The sequence below is a fragment of the Microtus oregoni genome, unplaced genomic scaffold (assembly GCF_018167655.1).
Source record: "Microtus oregoni isolate MIOR12 unplaced genomic scaffold, Mior012 000156F_ref0000345, whole genome shotgun sequence".
Lineage (NCBI taxonomy): Eukaryota > Metazoa > Chordata > Mammalia > Rodentia > Cricetidae > Microtus > Microtus oregoni.
Window position 1 is genome coordinate 514068 of NW_024544811.1, and position 14133 is coordinate 528200.

General features: G+C 40.9%; 1 protein-coding gene across 1 annotated transcript; it reads left to right on the forward strand.

Moving 5' to 3' along the window:
* Nucleotides 1-321: 321 nt before the first annotated feature.
* On the forward strand, nucleotides 322-2880 carry LOC121445088 (ubiquitin carboxyl-terminal hydrolase 26-like). Its single transcript, XM_041647093.1, has one exon. It carries the CDS (start codon nucleotides 322-324, stop codon nucleotides 2878-2880), a length of 2559 nt encoding a protein of 852 aa, XP_041503027.1.
* The last annotated feature ends 11253 nt before the right edge of the window (nucleotides 2881-14133 follow it).

The window sequence follows — 14133 nt, forward strand, 5'->3', positions numbered from 1 at the left end:
GAATAGAGTCTAATTTTGTGGTAGAAAGGAGATTTAGTGTATAGGAATGGAGTTTTGGTTTTATATAAACATTTCCATCATATCTGAAAGTACTTTTTCTTGGATATTTATAAATCACGGTCTTGCACTGATAATCAAGATTTCTGTTCTCTTACAACCATAGATTTCTCTCAAAAGGTATTGGTTAATCACTAAAGGGCTAGATACTCAAAACATGAAGAATTTTTAATATAGAGCCAATATTAGAATGAGTCATTGTGTATAAAAAGTAATATGCTATTTCCTTGTTGTCTCCCTAGGTAACGTGTTAAGAAAATGAGTATGGATTCCATATTGATTCACGCTCAAATCCAAATGTGGTGTGCAAAGGCAGGAATGTCTAAGCCACGAGCTGCGTTCATTGAAACAATAATGGGAAAACAGGAAGCTAAACTTCAGCTCTATTTTAGCACTGGGAAGATCAAAACTTTGCAGCTAAACAATAATATTAAAAGTGTTGTCCTTAGAACCTATGGTGAAGACCAGAATTACCTAAATTTAACTTTTAAAAATAACGATTTCTTGTTTGTTGAGAACCTAACCACCATATACGCCAGACAACTGAAGAAATTCCTAGACAGAGTTCATCAAAGAAATCTTCGGGCATTCCGGAGAAATAATAAGGAGAGATCTGGTGGTCCTAGCACAAGTACCCAGGAGTTAGATGTCTCTTTACGACGGGAAGTTCATGCAGAACCAAACAGTAAGTGCTTCAAATCAGCCAAAAAAAGTGGAGCACCAGTGCTTGATGAGATGCCTTTGTCTTCATCCTCATCAACCACACCTAATAGTGCAGGGGTCTCAGAAAAACAACTTGTAAAGAAGAAAAGATCCTCACGTAATTCAGAAAAGAAGGCAACAGAGAACATCCGACAGGGCAGCAGTAAGAAATCTGAGGCAAAGTCAGTGGTGTCTGTACATGATAATAAAGAAAAAGAAAGGGATTTAAGAGAGGCAGAAAAGAGTAAACCAGGATTTGGCTTTTCATCTGAGACCAACAATCCCGAGGAGTCTGATTTGAGTGTTCGTGATATTCATGATCTCCTTACAAAATTATTTTCGCCATTTCTGTTGGAACCATGCTCTATGGCAAAAGGCATAGAGTGGCATGAGTATATAAAGACACTCTTACTGTACCCAGAAAAAGCATGGCAAGGCCTGCCCAATGTGGGAAATACCTGTTATATAAACGTAGTATTACAGTCGCTGTGCGCAGTTCCACTGTTTGTTAATGAGTTGTTCAATCAGGGTTTCCCATGGATTAGACCTCCCAGAGATGATTTTAACATGCACTTGATGCAACTTCTGGTTCTGAAAGATATTTACAATGCAAAAACTAGGGAGACGTTACTTAAAAATTTTACAAAAGTCCTTCCACAATTTGGAGAGATATTCACTGCTGACAGGCAGAATGACGCGCATGAGTTTTTAAGTCTCTGTTTAGTTCAGTTGAAGGAAGCTGTTCAAAAATTAACCGTATTGTGGCAAGCTGAAAATGAATCTGGGAGAAATAGTTTACTTAGACAGATTTTTGCTAACCATGATATTATCGACAAAATACCTTTTTGTCCTGTTGCCAATAATTTCGAATTTGAGTTGATGAGATCTATTTTTTGTAAAGCTTGTGGCCTGGTTGTTCACAGGAAAGAACCGGGTAGTTATCTCTCCATCAGCATTCCTCAAGGATTGAAAGGTCTCAACTTGTCTATCCAATCCAGTTTTGATCTTTTTTTTAAAGCAGAAGAACTTGAACATAGATGCGAAAGGTGTATGCACAACAGATCTATGGCAGTGCATAAGTTTGGCCGCCTACCCAGGGTTATTATTATTCACCTTAAGCGCTATCGCTTTAGTGAGTCGCGGGTAGTGAAGAAGGATGAGCAACACGTCATTATTTCCAAAATTTTAAAGCTGTCTTATCATTGCAATGAAAACACAAAGCCACCTCAGCCCATTAGCCAAAATGCACATGTTAAAGATTTTGACTTACTAAAACCCCTTCAAGAGTTGGGTTCCGAAATACTCAAAGAGTCATTTCATTCAATGATGACCTCAGGACCCAAGGATTCCTCAACTGTAAACAAAAGCTCAAACAAGGAGTCAGAAGCACAAAATGTAAGGAGAGTCTCTAACGTGTTGAGTGGGAAAGTGAAGCAGGAAGATCAGGGAAAGGGTACCACACAAAATGTAAGTGGGTCAAAATTGACAAAGGAGACAAAGAAACACAAGAAACACAAGAAAACATGTACATCTAGTGAGTTAGATTCTGGTAGCTTCAGCAAGGCTACTAAAGATAACGATCTCAGAATTCCAGAAAGATCCCTAAAGTACCAACAGGTTCAAAAACATCAGGAACAGAGAAATGGTAAACAGACCTCCCGAGAGGCAGTTACTCAGAGCCATCCAAAACCAAGCTCCCAGGAACAAATAGGTTGCTTCAGTAAACCTGCCGAGTCACATACCCAGAGTGGCAATGTGAAGTTACAGGGCTCACTAGACTCCAGTAAGAACTTAGGAAGCAAAGATAGTTCAGGTAAGAAGACAAAGCTAAGAGGCAAGGTGGAACCCCAAACGGTTGAGCCAAAAGAAGATAATTATTACAGGCTCATTAATATTATCAGTCATATTGGGAACAGTCCCCATGGAGGCCACTATATCAATGATGCCTTTGACTTCAGGAAGAAGAATTGGTTCACTTATAGTGATCCACATGTGACAAAAATACAAGAGGAGCTTATGCAGAAGGCTAGGCTTTCCACTGGGTATGTCTTCTTTTATATGCATAATGAGATCTTCGAAGAGCTCTTGGCAAAGGAATCTCAGGCTTCTAAAATGTCATAGGAGTAATATGAGGGACATAGTCTCATAGTACCTATCTACCCGAATGCTTTACTCACTTAAACTGGATTGAGAAGAACATAATTAGCCCAAGACCAACATCTCAACAAACATTTACAGAGAAATCACCTTTGTAACTCTAACCATATTAATTCCATAATTACTGCTGATGCTAATGAGTGTTCTTCTCTCATACAAGACTGGAACTGTGTTTTTTATGCTTTTTGTCAAAAAATAGACTTATTGATAGTGAAGTTTTCAGTATTCTCTACAGAAAATGTATAACCCAGGGTTGTCTTTATATTGATAAAAGTGCCTTATTTTCCTGCAGTCATAAACATTCTACTAAAAGAGGTACATTTTTTCTTGTTTCAGTTTTCATTCGTGCATGATCACCATAATAAGTTATAATGAAAAAGCTCTTACATAATCAGAAGGAAAAAGCTCACATCCAGATAGCCAAAGGTTCAGAAGAATCTACCTAGCACTGTTAGCCCAGCCTGGTGCTTCTATCTTGCTGTTTGAAATGGTTTGGAATCCCTGTCCCCTCCCAGCTTTCTTACAATGGAGATCACTAGATGGTGGCACCTGGAGTGAAGAGAGAAGAAAATTTTTATGTCCACAGACGTTGGCTAGCTCTCTGGTTAACCGCTTACTGGCTGCAGCCCTTTCTAGTTCTAGGTCCCTGGCTTGGTTAAGGTGTCTGGTTTCCTTCTTGGCTCCAGTGCCAGCTCCTCAACTACTCTCTTCAACTCTTCATCAGAAACAGCAGCACCAGCCACAATACTACTGAGATTTTGAGCCAGAGGAATTCTTCATCTCGTCAGTTATGTTTTCTGAAAGCTGGATTTCCTTCACCACAGATTCTTCCTCATTTGCCGCAAAGGTGCTGCTCCTGCGTCTGTCCCCACAGTCTGAACATGGACCTACAAGCACATTAAGGCCCAAATAGATGCCTAGATTCTTCCCTTGCCCAAAAGGAGCAAGGCCACGATCTCTACCTTTTATATCCTAATGCTGTGGTTTTAAGAGTGTGGCCTGATCAGCACCACCAGGAAGACAGGACCTCATGGGCTCTTTTGAAGACTTTCTAATCCCCAAATTTAGAACAGGACAGCAATCCAATGGAGACTGTAATGTTCAGTTAGGTTTAGAGTCACTGCTTTTGTATGTAGAATATATTTTTTTGCTTGTTATGTTAATATATTTGGGTTGCTTGTTACATAGAAGGTATTTATAGCCTTTTTATTTCTATTATATATGCCTTTCCTATGAAAGCCCAGAAATGTTCTTACTAGTTTGGTTTTGTAAAAACAAATACTGGGATTACACCAACTGTATTCAGCTGATTCCTGGCAATAAGCAGTAAATGTGACTGAACTTTTGAATCCCTTGGACATGTGTAGATGATACTGGACACCAAACAAGTCTTCATATTCCGCTAAACCCCACTTTTCTTTGGTATCAAAGACGCTGGGTATCCTCAGACTTTGATCTTGAGGATGGAGAAGCTGATTTGTGCTCAAGGAACTGACATGTTTTCCTGTTTGTCAGCTAGCAAGTTACCTGCTGGATTTTGGTGATCTGAGCCCACTTCACCATTTTGATCTCAAAAGGGCACTTGAGTTACATCAAAGGAGTTTTGTTTACCAGAATTTGATCTGCAAAACTGGACAGTTTTGTGTATTCAACATTAGAAGAGGAATTATGGGTTTCTTTTTCATCTTTGTAGCATGGTATTCTGTTCCTTGGATGAATACACAATACCTGTTTTAAAATGGACTTGTAAGACCTGAAAAATCTAATTTGAGCAACAAGCTTTGATATAACATAAAAAAAATGTCTCTGGAGATGATCTGATGTGTGGAGAAATTCACGTGCATCCTAGGCATGGTGATATTCTGTAAACATTCAGTAATCGTACTTAATTCTTCTAATACCAAGCATGTGTTGTCTGGAATGTCTTCTCTTACCTTTGAAGCAATGAGTATAATTCCTTATACCTGTATTGAAATATATGACAAGATTGTGCTGCTATGTTTTATTGTATACACAGAATTTATCCCCTTAGTATATGGGGTAGTTTCAGTATAGTGGTATCCTTTTTATTGGTAGTTTTTTTCTTTCTGTTTTTGTTTTGATGTGATTTTTTTGCTTTTGTTTTGTTTGGATTTTTTGTTTGTATTTTGAGATGGGTGTCTCCTTTGCTATTACAGGCCAGGGCTGGCATTGAATTCAGAGATCTGCTTGCTTATGCTTACCAAGTGCTAAGATTAAAGGCATAGACCACATGTCTGGCTTTGTTAGTGTTATTTCTAGTGGCCTTTAAAGGAGCGAATTAGAATTTAGTGCTGTTAGGGAAATTAGATAACGCCCTTTTGTTTATGTATTTTATGTATGAGTGCTCTATCTTCATGTGTGTCAGCATATCAGAAAAGGGCAACAAAGCAAGGTATATCTTGACAACACTGACTAACACAGACAGCCAACAAGTCTAAAGTGTGTAAGGTAGCACAGCAGACTAGAAATAAGTGCAGTAGTCAATATTGCAGTATTGAGTCTGAAATCCACAAGGCACACCGGCATGCTGGAGACTACTGCAGATTTGAGACAGAAAATCAGGTTTTGCTCTTTAGGCCTGATTGGAGCATGCACACCCATAATTATACTTGATCAACTGATTATAGTTATTAACCACATTCACACAATACCTGCATGGCAATTCGTAGGTTACTATTTGATTAAATAGCATATATCCTAGCCAAGTTGGCAGACAACTAGCCATCACATACGCTAAGTCTAGAAACTCAGAAAAACCTGAGCAAAACAATCCATTTTGTAAAGGAAAACAATGTTATAATACTAAATCTTTACAATATAAAATATCCATAAAGACAATTTCATATAGACAGTGGTAATAATAAAACAACAAAATTTCAATTATGAGGATGGCTTCTTTTGAAAACTAAATAAAACTCAACCAACTGTTCAGTTTCACTGTTGCAGGAACAATTACTATTTTACATCAATTTGGTGTTTGAAATTTAGTACATAACTCTTGATATCAGGTTATGCCCTACTTACTATGTTTTCAAGAGGGGGTTGCTTTTAAGTTTGTGAGTGTTTTACCTGCATGTGTGGAAATGCACTATTTGCATATCTATTGCCACAGAGACTGAAAGATGGCCTCAAATGGTCTGTAACTGGAATTATAGGTGGTTGTCAACTACCTTGTGGGTGCCTATAACCAAACATGGGGTCCTCTGAAAGAGCAGCTCTTAACCACTGAGCAAAGCTCCATCCCCTATGCTCTATTCAATACTCCACATTGTATAAAAACAGATTGTTAAAGCAGTGCATTGCCCTGGGAGACTCAACAAGAAGGACCCAGAAACTAGGAGAACCCAGAAACTGCATCATCTGTCAGGCACCACCTCCCTAATCCAATACAGACTGACAAGTAAATTCTGGGAATAGGAAGAGAGCTACTCTCTAAGTTTATTGGGGTGAAATGAAACTAGGGACACATGGAACCATAAAAACAAAACCAAGTAGGGAAACCTGAGCCAAGCACTTAACGGGCACACCAGACCAAAGTGATGTGATTCTTTGCATGAAAGACCCTGGCTGGTGAGAGACAGACTTGCCACGCAGACAGAGATTTCATGGGAAGTTTTATTAAGAGAAAGGGAGTGGAAAAGGGAGGAAGTGGAGGGAAGAGACTGGCCTCTGGGGACGGGAGTGGCAGAAGAGGAGAGAGATACAGAGAGGAAGAAGAGGTAGAAGTAAGCAGAATTTCACTTTTTAAAGGGACAGCATACTGCCTGCCCTGCATGCAGGGGTGACACACTGCAAGATTCCCAAGCAGCGTGGCCAGGTGTAGCAGGATGCTGACATCCATCCTTTATTTATTAAAACAAACAAACAAACAAAAAAAAAAAAAAACGTGAGGAGTTAGGCATGGCAAGTTAGGAAAATGAGGGCCCTGAGTTCTCGAGACTACTTCCTACTGATTTGTGGGGCATCAGCCATCTTTGGTGAATCTGAGAAATTTGGAGTGTTAGCCACATCCTGGAGTAGCTAGTTGTTTCACTGCTGTCCAGGTTCTGTGGAAACGTCAGGCACATCTTGGACCTGGCAAGATGTTGCCAGAGCAGAGGACAAGGTTAAGTTTAGGGAAAATTTTTCTGATAATTGAGGGAGGGGAGTGTCAAGACCAGGAAAAAGTGGGGAGGCTTGGGTTGTTTAGGTCCTGGTAATTGGAGGGTGCTTCTGACCTGTTCAGGGTGAATCCAAGTCGACTTTCTGGAATGTACAAGAATTTTTTTGAGATTGTGAAAACAAAGTTTTCGACACATTAGAACCAGCAGTATGTATACTCATGCTAAAAGTGATTTTGGTTGAAAACATTAACATTCTTTCTTCTTTACAGAAAACTCTGACAGATGTTTCTAGCACAATGAAAAGCACCTTTGAAGTCTATAGTTAGGAAACAACCAAAGAGAATTTAAAATCTTGATCTTGTAGTTATGATCGGATAGTGGTATAGTATGGTGTTTAGTACTCTGTGAGAGTTGGATTAATAGGTTGCCAGAATTCCATCAATTACTGTTAAGACTGTGAACTTTTTGTAGTCTTAATATAACAGCAGCATAATGAAAGTGAAATTTGGAACATGTTTTATTCTTCCAAATGTCTCAGATCACTTGCCTTTGCCATCACTTAAGATTTTTATACTCAGACCTTCGCAACTTGCATTAACACACCTTAAGTCACTTTCTTGTACCCTAAAACATTCTGGTTCTCAGACCTTAATATATCTTAAGGCACTTAGACCCTCAAAACTTGCATAGACTTTTATATCCTCAGACCTTTTTAAAAACTTTACAACTTAAACTTTTATATCTTAGAATGATTTTTTTTATCAAGAGACCTAGTAGCATTAGAAGAAGCAAGGCTTGATTTTTACATATAAAATGAGTTAACAAGCTGGCTATAGCCTTGTGGAAGGATCTATTTGTCTGATGCTGCTAAGCTGGCAAGTTATAGCTAACCTAGCCATCAATACTGTCAGAGATCCCAGAAGGATAAATAAATTATACATAAGTACAGATCAAGCAGTTTCCAAATCTATTCAAAATGATAGAGACCAGTCCATACCCACTTAGCCACACCCAGGTCTCTATAGTGTTTGAGGCAGAAGTATCAGAATAACAGCATCAGTCTTTGCCAGACCTATGAGGTAGGTGGTTTGTGTGTGTGTATGTGAGACACACACACACACACACACACACACACACACACACACACAGAGAGAGAGAGAGAGAGAGAGAGAGAGAGAGAGAGAGAGAGAGAGAGAGAGAGAGAGGCACTTGGAGAAGATGGGCTATCTTTGTCTAGGCAAAAGTGGTGCAATCTTTTATAATTTTTAAAAAAATGCTGCAAGATCCCCGGTGGCAGAAGGCAGCAGAAATGCTGTAGGTCCCCAATGGTGGTAGCAGGCCATGTGGCGGCAGACAGCGGGCCCTGCGAGCAGCCAGTCCCAGGCAGAAACGGCTGCCAGTCCCTGAGCAGTGGCTGGTCCCAGGTAGGGAGACACATGGCGGGCGGGCAGAAGACAGAGACATGGATAGACACGACTTGCAGAGTGAGGTTGAATATTTATTCAGGGAGTTATGGAGGGGGAAGGGGGTGCAGAGAGAGAGGGAGAGAGAGAGAGAAGAGAAAGAGACAGAGAAGGGGGATAACGGAGAAGTGGGGAGAGAGGCAGAAGCGAAGCTGCCTCTCTGAGAGGAAGATGGAAAAGAGGAGAGAGCTCAGGCTGGAAGCTGAAGATCAGCCTGCCTCAGCGGATGGGGGAGGGAGTGGGTGTGGCTTGTCTCTTAAAGAGACCAGGGACCAAAACCATAACAAATATATTCTGACATTGTGGAAAGACAAAAATATGTTCCTCTAGGTTTCTGGTATAGAACATTCAAAACAATTATCAGTTTTTTCAAGAATAGAATGTTTTCACTTGACAGTCACATCATCTAATGCCCTTTTAATTCTACCTGTACATACCTCAAGCCCCTGATAACACTACTAAGGTATCTATGTGCTTCTGTCTGGCCATTGAAATCCAAAATAGATAGGTACATTTGGAGGAGTGACAATTAAAGTAGAATGACAATTGCCTTTGAATTGTTATTTTAGGGACACTGGGATGTAAAAACGGAAGACCAGAATCAATAAACTATGCACTGTGGAAGTCTGACACCCGTTTTTATAACTAAAATAATTCACACAGTAATGTTTTTAACCTACGACCTAACTGAAACAAACAAGTTGAGAAGTTTTTAAAATTAGATTTATTTTATGTGTATGGGTGTTTTGTCAACATGAATGGAACTTGAGCTAGGAATGACTGCGAGCTGCTGTGTAAGGGCTGGGAACCTAGCTCAGGTTTTCTGCAATAGTAGCAAGTGCTCCTAACCATTGAGCCATCTCTTTGGGCCAAGAAGTTATCTTTTTTTTTTAAGGTTTTATTTTTATTTTGTGTACAAGTCTTTTGCTTGCTTATATTTATGGGCACCACATGCACACCCAGTTCTCACAGAAACCAGAAGTAGGTGCCATATCTCCAGGAATTGAAATTACAAATGGTTATAAGCAACCTTGTTGAATGCTGGGTCCAGGTCCTTTGTAAGAGCAGCAAGAGCTCTTACATGCTGGCTGAGCTTTCTCCCTAGCTGTGGTGGCCCAAAAATGTGAGACTATTTCCACCTTGTCTGAAGGTCAGACAATTTCAGCTTGCTCAAAATTGTCATTGCACCCTGACCAAAGGTCAGAGAGTTGGAATTTACTTCTATTCTTTCAAGGTTATTGTCTGTTTCTACCTAAAACAAAGGTCCCACCGAGATTCTGACTGGAGAATTCTACTCTCTCAAAGTTATTATTGACAGGTGTGGCTAATATCCAGACCTTGTATTTCAGGAACAGAGAAGTAGATATGTTTCTACCCCAAACAAGAGTCTAAGGAGCCAACTATGTTCCTACTCCCTAGGGAGATAACAATGGATTCCACTCAGGGAGTGGTTTGCCTGTAGAATGTTTTGGTCTAGGGTTTGAGTGTTACTTGTCTTGTTCTAGCAACAGAATATTTAACTAAGAACATAGCCCACAACCTTGTTAATGCAGGTTTTTTTTTTATCTTACTCCAACCTTTTGGGGTCGGTGTATTTTAAGCAAATGAAAATTAAACATGCAGATTTTAATATTCACTGGAACTCCTTCCTGGTACTATTCTATGTTTTCTGCTTTATTATTTTTATTCACATCTTTGTACTCATTACTTATTTTCTAATCCTCATGCCTGGTAAGTGATATTTGTCAAAGCTGGTCCCAGACAACTAGACCCTTTTCAAAAAGAAATTTATTTTTTAATGATGGAGATCAAAGAAGCAGAGCAGTAAGCCAATAGAAAGACCTTTGACCTCTACCAATGTTCAGATGGAAGGGCGATCCTCAGGCTGCCTAGACAGGACTGTGTCTCACCTTCTTCTTCTTTTTTTGTGTTTCTTTTTTTTTTTTTTTCAAGACAATGTTTCTCTGAAGCTTTGGAGCCTGTCCTGGAACTTGCTCTTGTAGACCAGGCTGGCCTCGAACTCACAGAGATCCACCTGTCTCTGCCTCCATAGTGCTGGGGTTAAAGGTGTGTGCCACCACCGCCTGGTTGCACTGTGTCTCCACCAAACTTCAGAGTCCACACTCCAGTGAGCTCCTGTCTCTTCCCTTTTATATTCCTCTCTCTGCCCAGTCATATCAACCCTGTCTCCACTTCTCTAGTGCTGGGGTTAAAGGTATGTGACTCCCAAGTATTAAAGGTGTGAGCCACCACCACTTGAATCTGTTTCTCTTTTAGACCGAATCAATTTTGTGTAGTCCAGGGTGACCTTGAACTCACTGAGATCCACCTTCCTCTGTCTCCAGAGTCCTGGTATTGTAGTAAAGGTATGTGTCACCACTCCCTGACCTCTAGTGGCTTTGCTTTGCACTCTGATCTTTGGACAAGCTTTATTTGTTAAAATACAAACAAAATATCACTCCAATTCTTTGAGTCTAAGGTGCACTTATGTATATGTAACTGATGGTACTATATAGAAACAAAGAGAGAAGCCACACTGAAAAACATACAGAAGAAGGAGTCTTCTGTGGCCTGGATTTATTAGAGAATGTTTCAAGAGGTTTGATAACTGGGGTGAGCCATAAAAATTCATAGAAGAACTGGGTGGTGGTGGTGCACGCCTTTAACCCCAGCACTCGGGAGGCAGAGGCAGGTGGATCTCTGTGAGTTCGAGGCCAGCCTGGTCTATAGAGCTAGTTCCAGGACAAGCTCCAGAGCTACAGAGGAACCCTGTCTTGAAAAACCAAAACAAACAAACAAAAAGTTCATAGAAGAGCTGGGGAAATAAATGACTCGGTGGTTAAGAATACATACTACTCTACAGATGACCTGAGTTCAGTTTCCTCTACCTATGTGGTGGCTCCAGTTCCAGGGGATCTGATGTTCTTTTCTGGCCTCTGCAGGCAGGCAATTGCAAGCATGCGCATATACAATTTTTAAAGAAATTGAGCTTTTATTAAAAGTCACATAGATATGTTCAAAGGAGAAAATTGCAAATCAAAATGGGCCTCACACCAGTGTAAATCGTGAAGTACCTCACCATGTTACCAGATAAGTAACATATGCAGAACCTAAAACTCTGCCTTCTGATACTAAGGTAAGCCATCAAGAGCACAAGCTCCAACTCAAGCTGGTTGCACATATTTAGACTACTCACTTCCAACTAAATAAGGAAAGACTCATGGGATTTACAGCTGGGTTGGACTGTTGGTAAATTTTCTCCCTTGGCAGCTTATTTAGCACCTTTGGATACTGTGAGGACTAGTCCTCGGGGCAGTCACTTGCAGCTCGATTTCTCCAAGCCCTGTGTCTGCAGTGGGTCCTGTCTTCAGCAACAAGGTCTTTCTTCAAGTTCTGGAAAGCAATCAAGGGCAATGGAAATAACCTATATTATTTTCAGAGTTTTTTGGGCTACCTTGATCTACAGTTTGAAGGAAAGATGCCCATGCCTGACCCTGGGATTTTTGTTAGGTAGTCTACAACTTTTGTGGGGAGTAGTATCGCCCCAAGGAGCATAACATCATTTTAATTTATACATGTGTACAATATACTCTGGATGAGAGAAATCCTATAACCCTTTCCTCAGATGAAGAGCCACAGCTAACTGATACCCGCTAAGAGAAGGAGAATCAGTCTTTTCCTAGTATGACTTCTAACTCAAATCCTCGAATCTTCTGCCTCAGTCTCCCCAGCGCTGGGATTGGAAGCATGTGCCACCAGGTCTGGCCATCCCACACTCTTGTGTTCCAGCAAATAGCCCTGTAAAGAACTGATCACCTTCCCTCATATGACTTATACATCACTTTCACACACAAACATATCCTGTTTACCCATGACATGGTCAGGCTGTACAAATTCGCATCCCTTTTCATGTACCCGCTGACCCCTGTAGACAAATACCAACTGCCTTTGTCCGAGCAAACCCTAGCCTGGCGTCTACTCTCCCCAGAGGCCCATGAACGTTTTGCGCCCATTCTCAGCCTCCACAAATTTCAGAATGTAGGGCATCTTCTCCTTAATGAGGGCTCCAAAAATCACCTGACCCTAAATAAAGACAGCCTTTGTTCCGCGTCTGTTGACACTGCGTACTCACCTCACTCGCCCACATCTGATCCCTTCTAGCCTACCTTATACCCCAGCACACGGCAAAAAAATAGAACCTTTCCATCTGTCCTTTGTTATGCCTGTAGATATAATGGTTAGAAGGTTTTCCAAGTTGCAACCGACCACTCAAAGTCTCTCTTAAAAAACAAAAACATAGATTTTGCTCTGTGTATATGTGGGGCACATATGTATGTATATGCATTCACATGGTTGTCAGAAGACAAGTTCCACTGTCATCCTTAAGAAGACCATCTACTTCCTTTGGGATGAGCTTCACTGGGTTGCACTTACCAAGAAGGCTGAGTGGGCGGGTCAGTGAGCCCTAAGGCAGCTCTTGTCTCTACTTCTTCAGCACTGGGACCACTGGCCTTTTCGTGCACTCTGGGTATTGAATCCTGGTTCTCAATGCTTGCAAGTCAAGCACTTTACCAACAGACCGAACTCCCCAGCTTTTGTAGTTTCCCCCCTCAAACTTCCATGGTTCTAACATGTAGCAGTAACCTGATTTCTCTTTGGTGATCAGGTCAGTCAATTCAGTTAGTAGATTAGCCTCCCTTCAAAAAAAAAAAAATCTTGGGAGCAGGAGACATGCATGACCGAGCAGTTAAGAGCATTTGCTGCATCTTCCAGAGGACTAGAGCATCCTTTCTAGCATCCAGCTGTTCATAACTATATAACTCCAGCCCCGGGGAATCCAAGGCCTTCATCTGGACTTAATGGGTACCCACACATATGTGGCATAAACACACATGTGCACATAAATGAAAATAGTAAAAAACATTTAAAAACAGAAAATTAAAACCTATGGTGGTGTGTATGCATATATGCATGTTTTTAGTGTGGGCAGAGGCACGTGGAGGTTCGAGAACAGCCTTATGTGTCAGTTCTTACCTTCTACCTTGTTTGACGACAGGTTTCTTATTTTCTACTCTCTGTGCTAGGCTAGCTGTCCCACCAGCTTCTGGGGATTCTCTTGTCTCTGCCTCACGTCTCGACACAGAAGGACTTGCATTGTAGACACATTGCTGGGGGTTTGCATTCTGATCTTCATGGTTGTGTAGAAAGTGCTTAACCTACTGAGCCATATCTCAAGGCCCAGATTTATTCCAGTTTGTTCAATGGCACAAGGAGACAAATGCCCAGTTGACACGCTTTCCCTCCAGGGGTGTGGAATCCCTGTTGTCCTCCCTAGCAGAAGCAGTCTCGCCTTGGGAACTCGTCTCCAAACTAGCTAAGAAATGAAAATCAAAGCTTCAGAAGGTGGGGCCATCCGTGTATGAGTTTTTAAACCATAACTGGGAATGAGGAAGATGGCATCCTATTATGGTCTCTAGGTAGATAGACTCCTATGAGACTTCAAGCCAATCCAGTTAAGGTGTTTTCCTCCGATTGGCACTGCAGCTAAGTTGTCCAGAATGTATTCTATTGAAATATCTATTTCGACTGGACCAGCTATTTCTGTGCAATGGGTTATTCCATGAGACTAA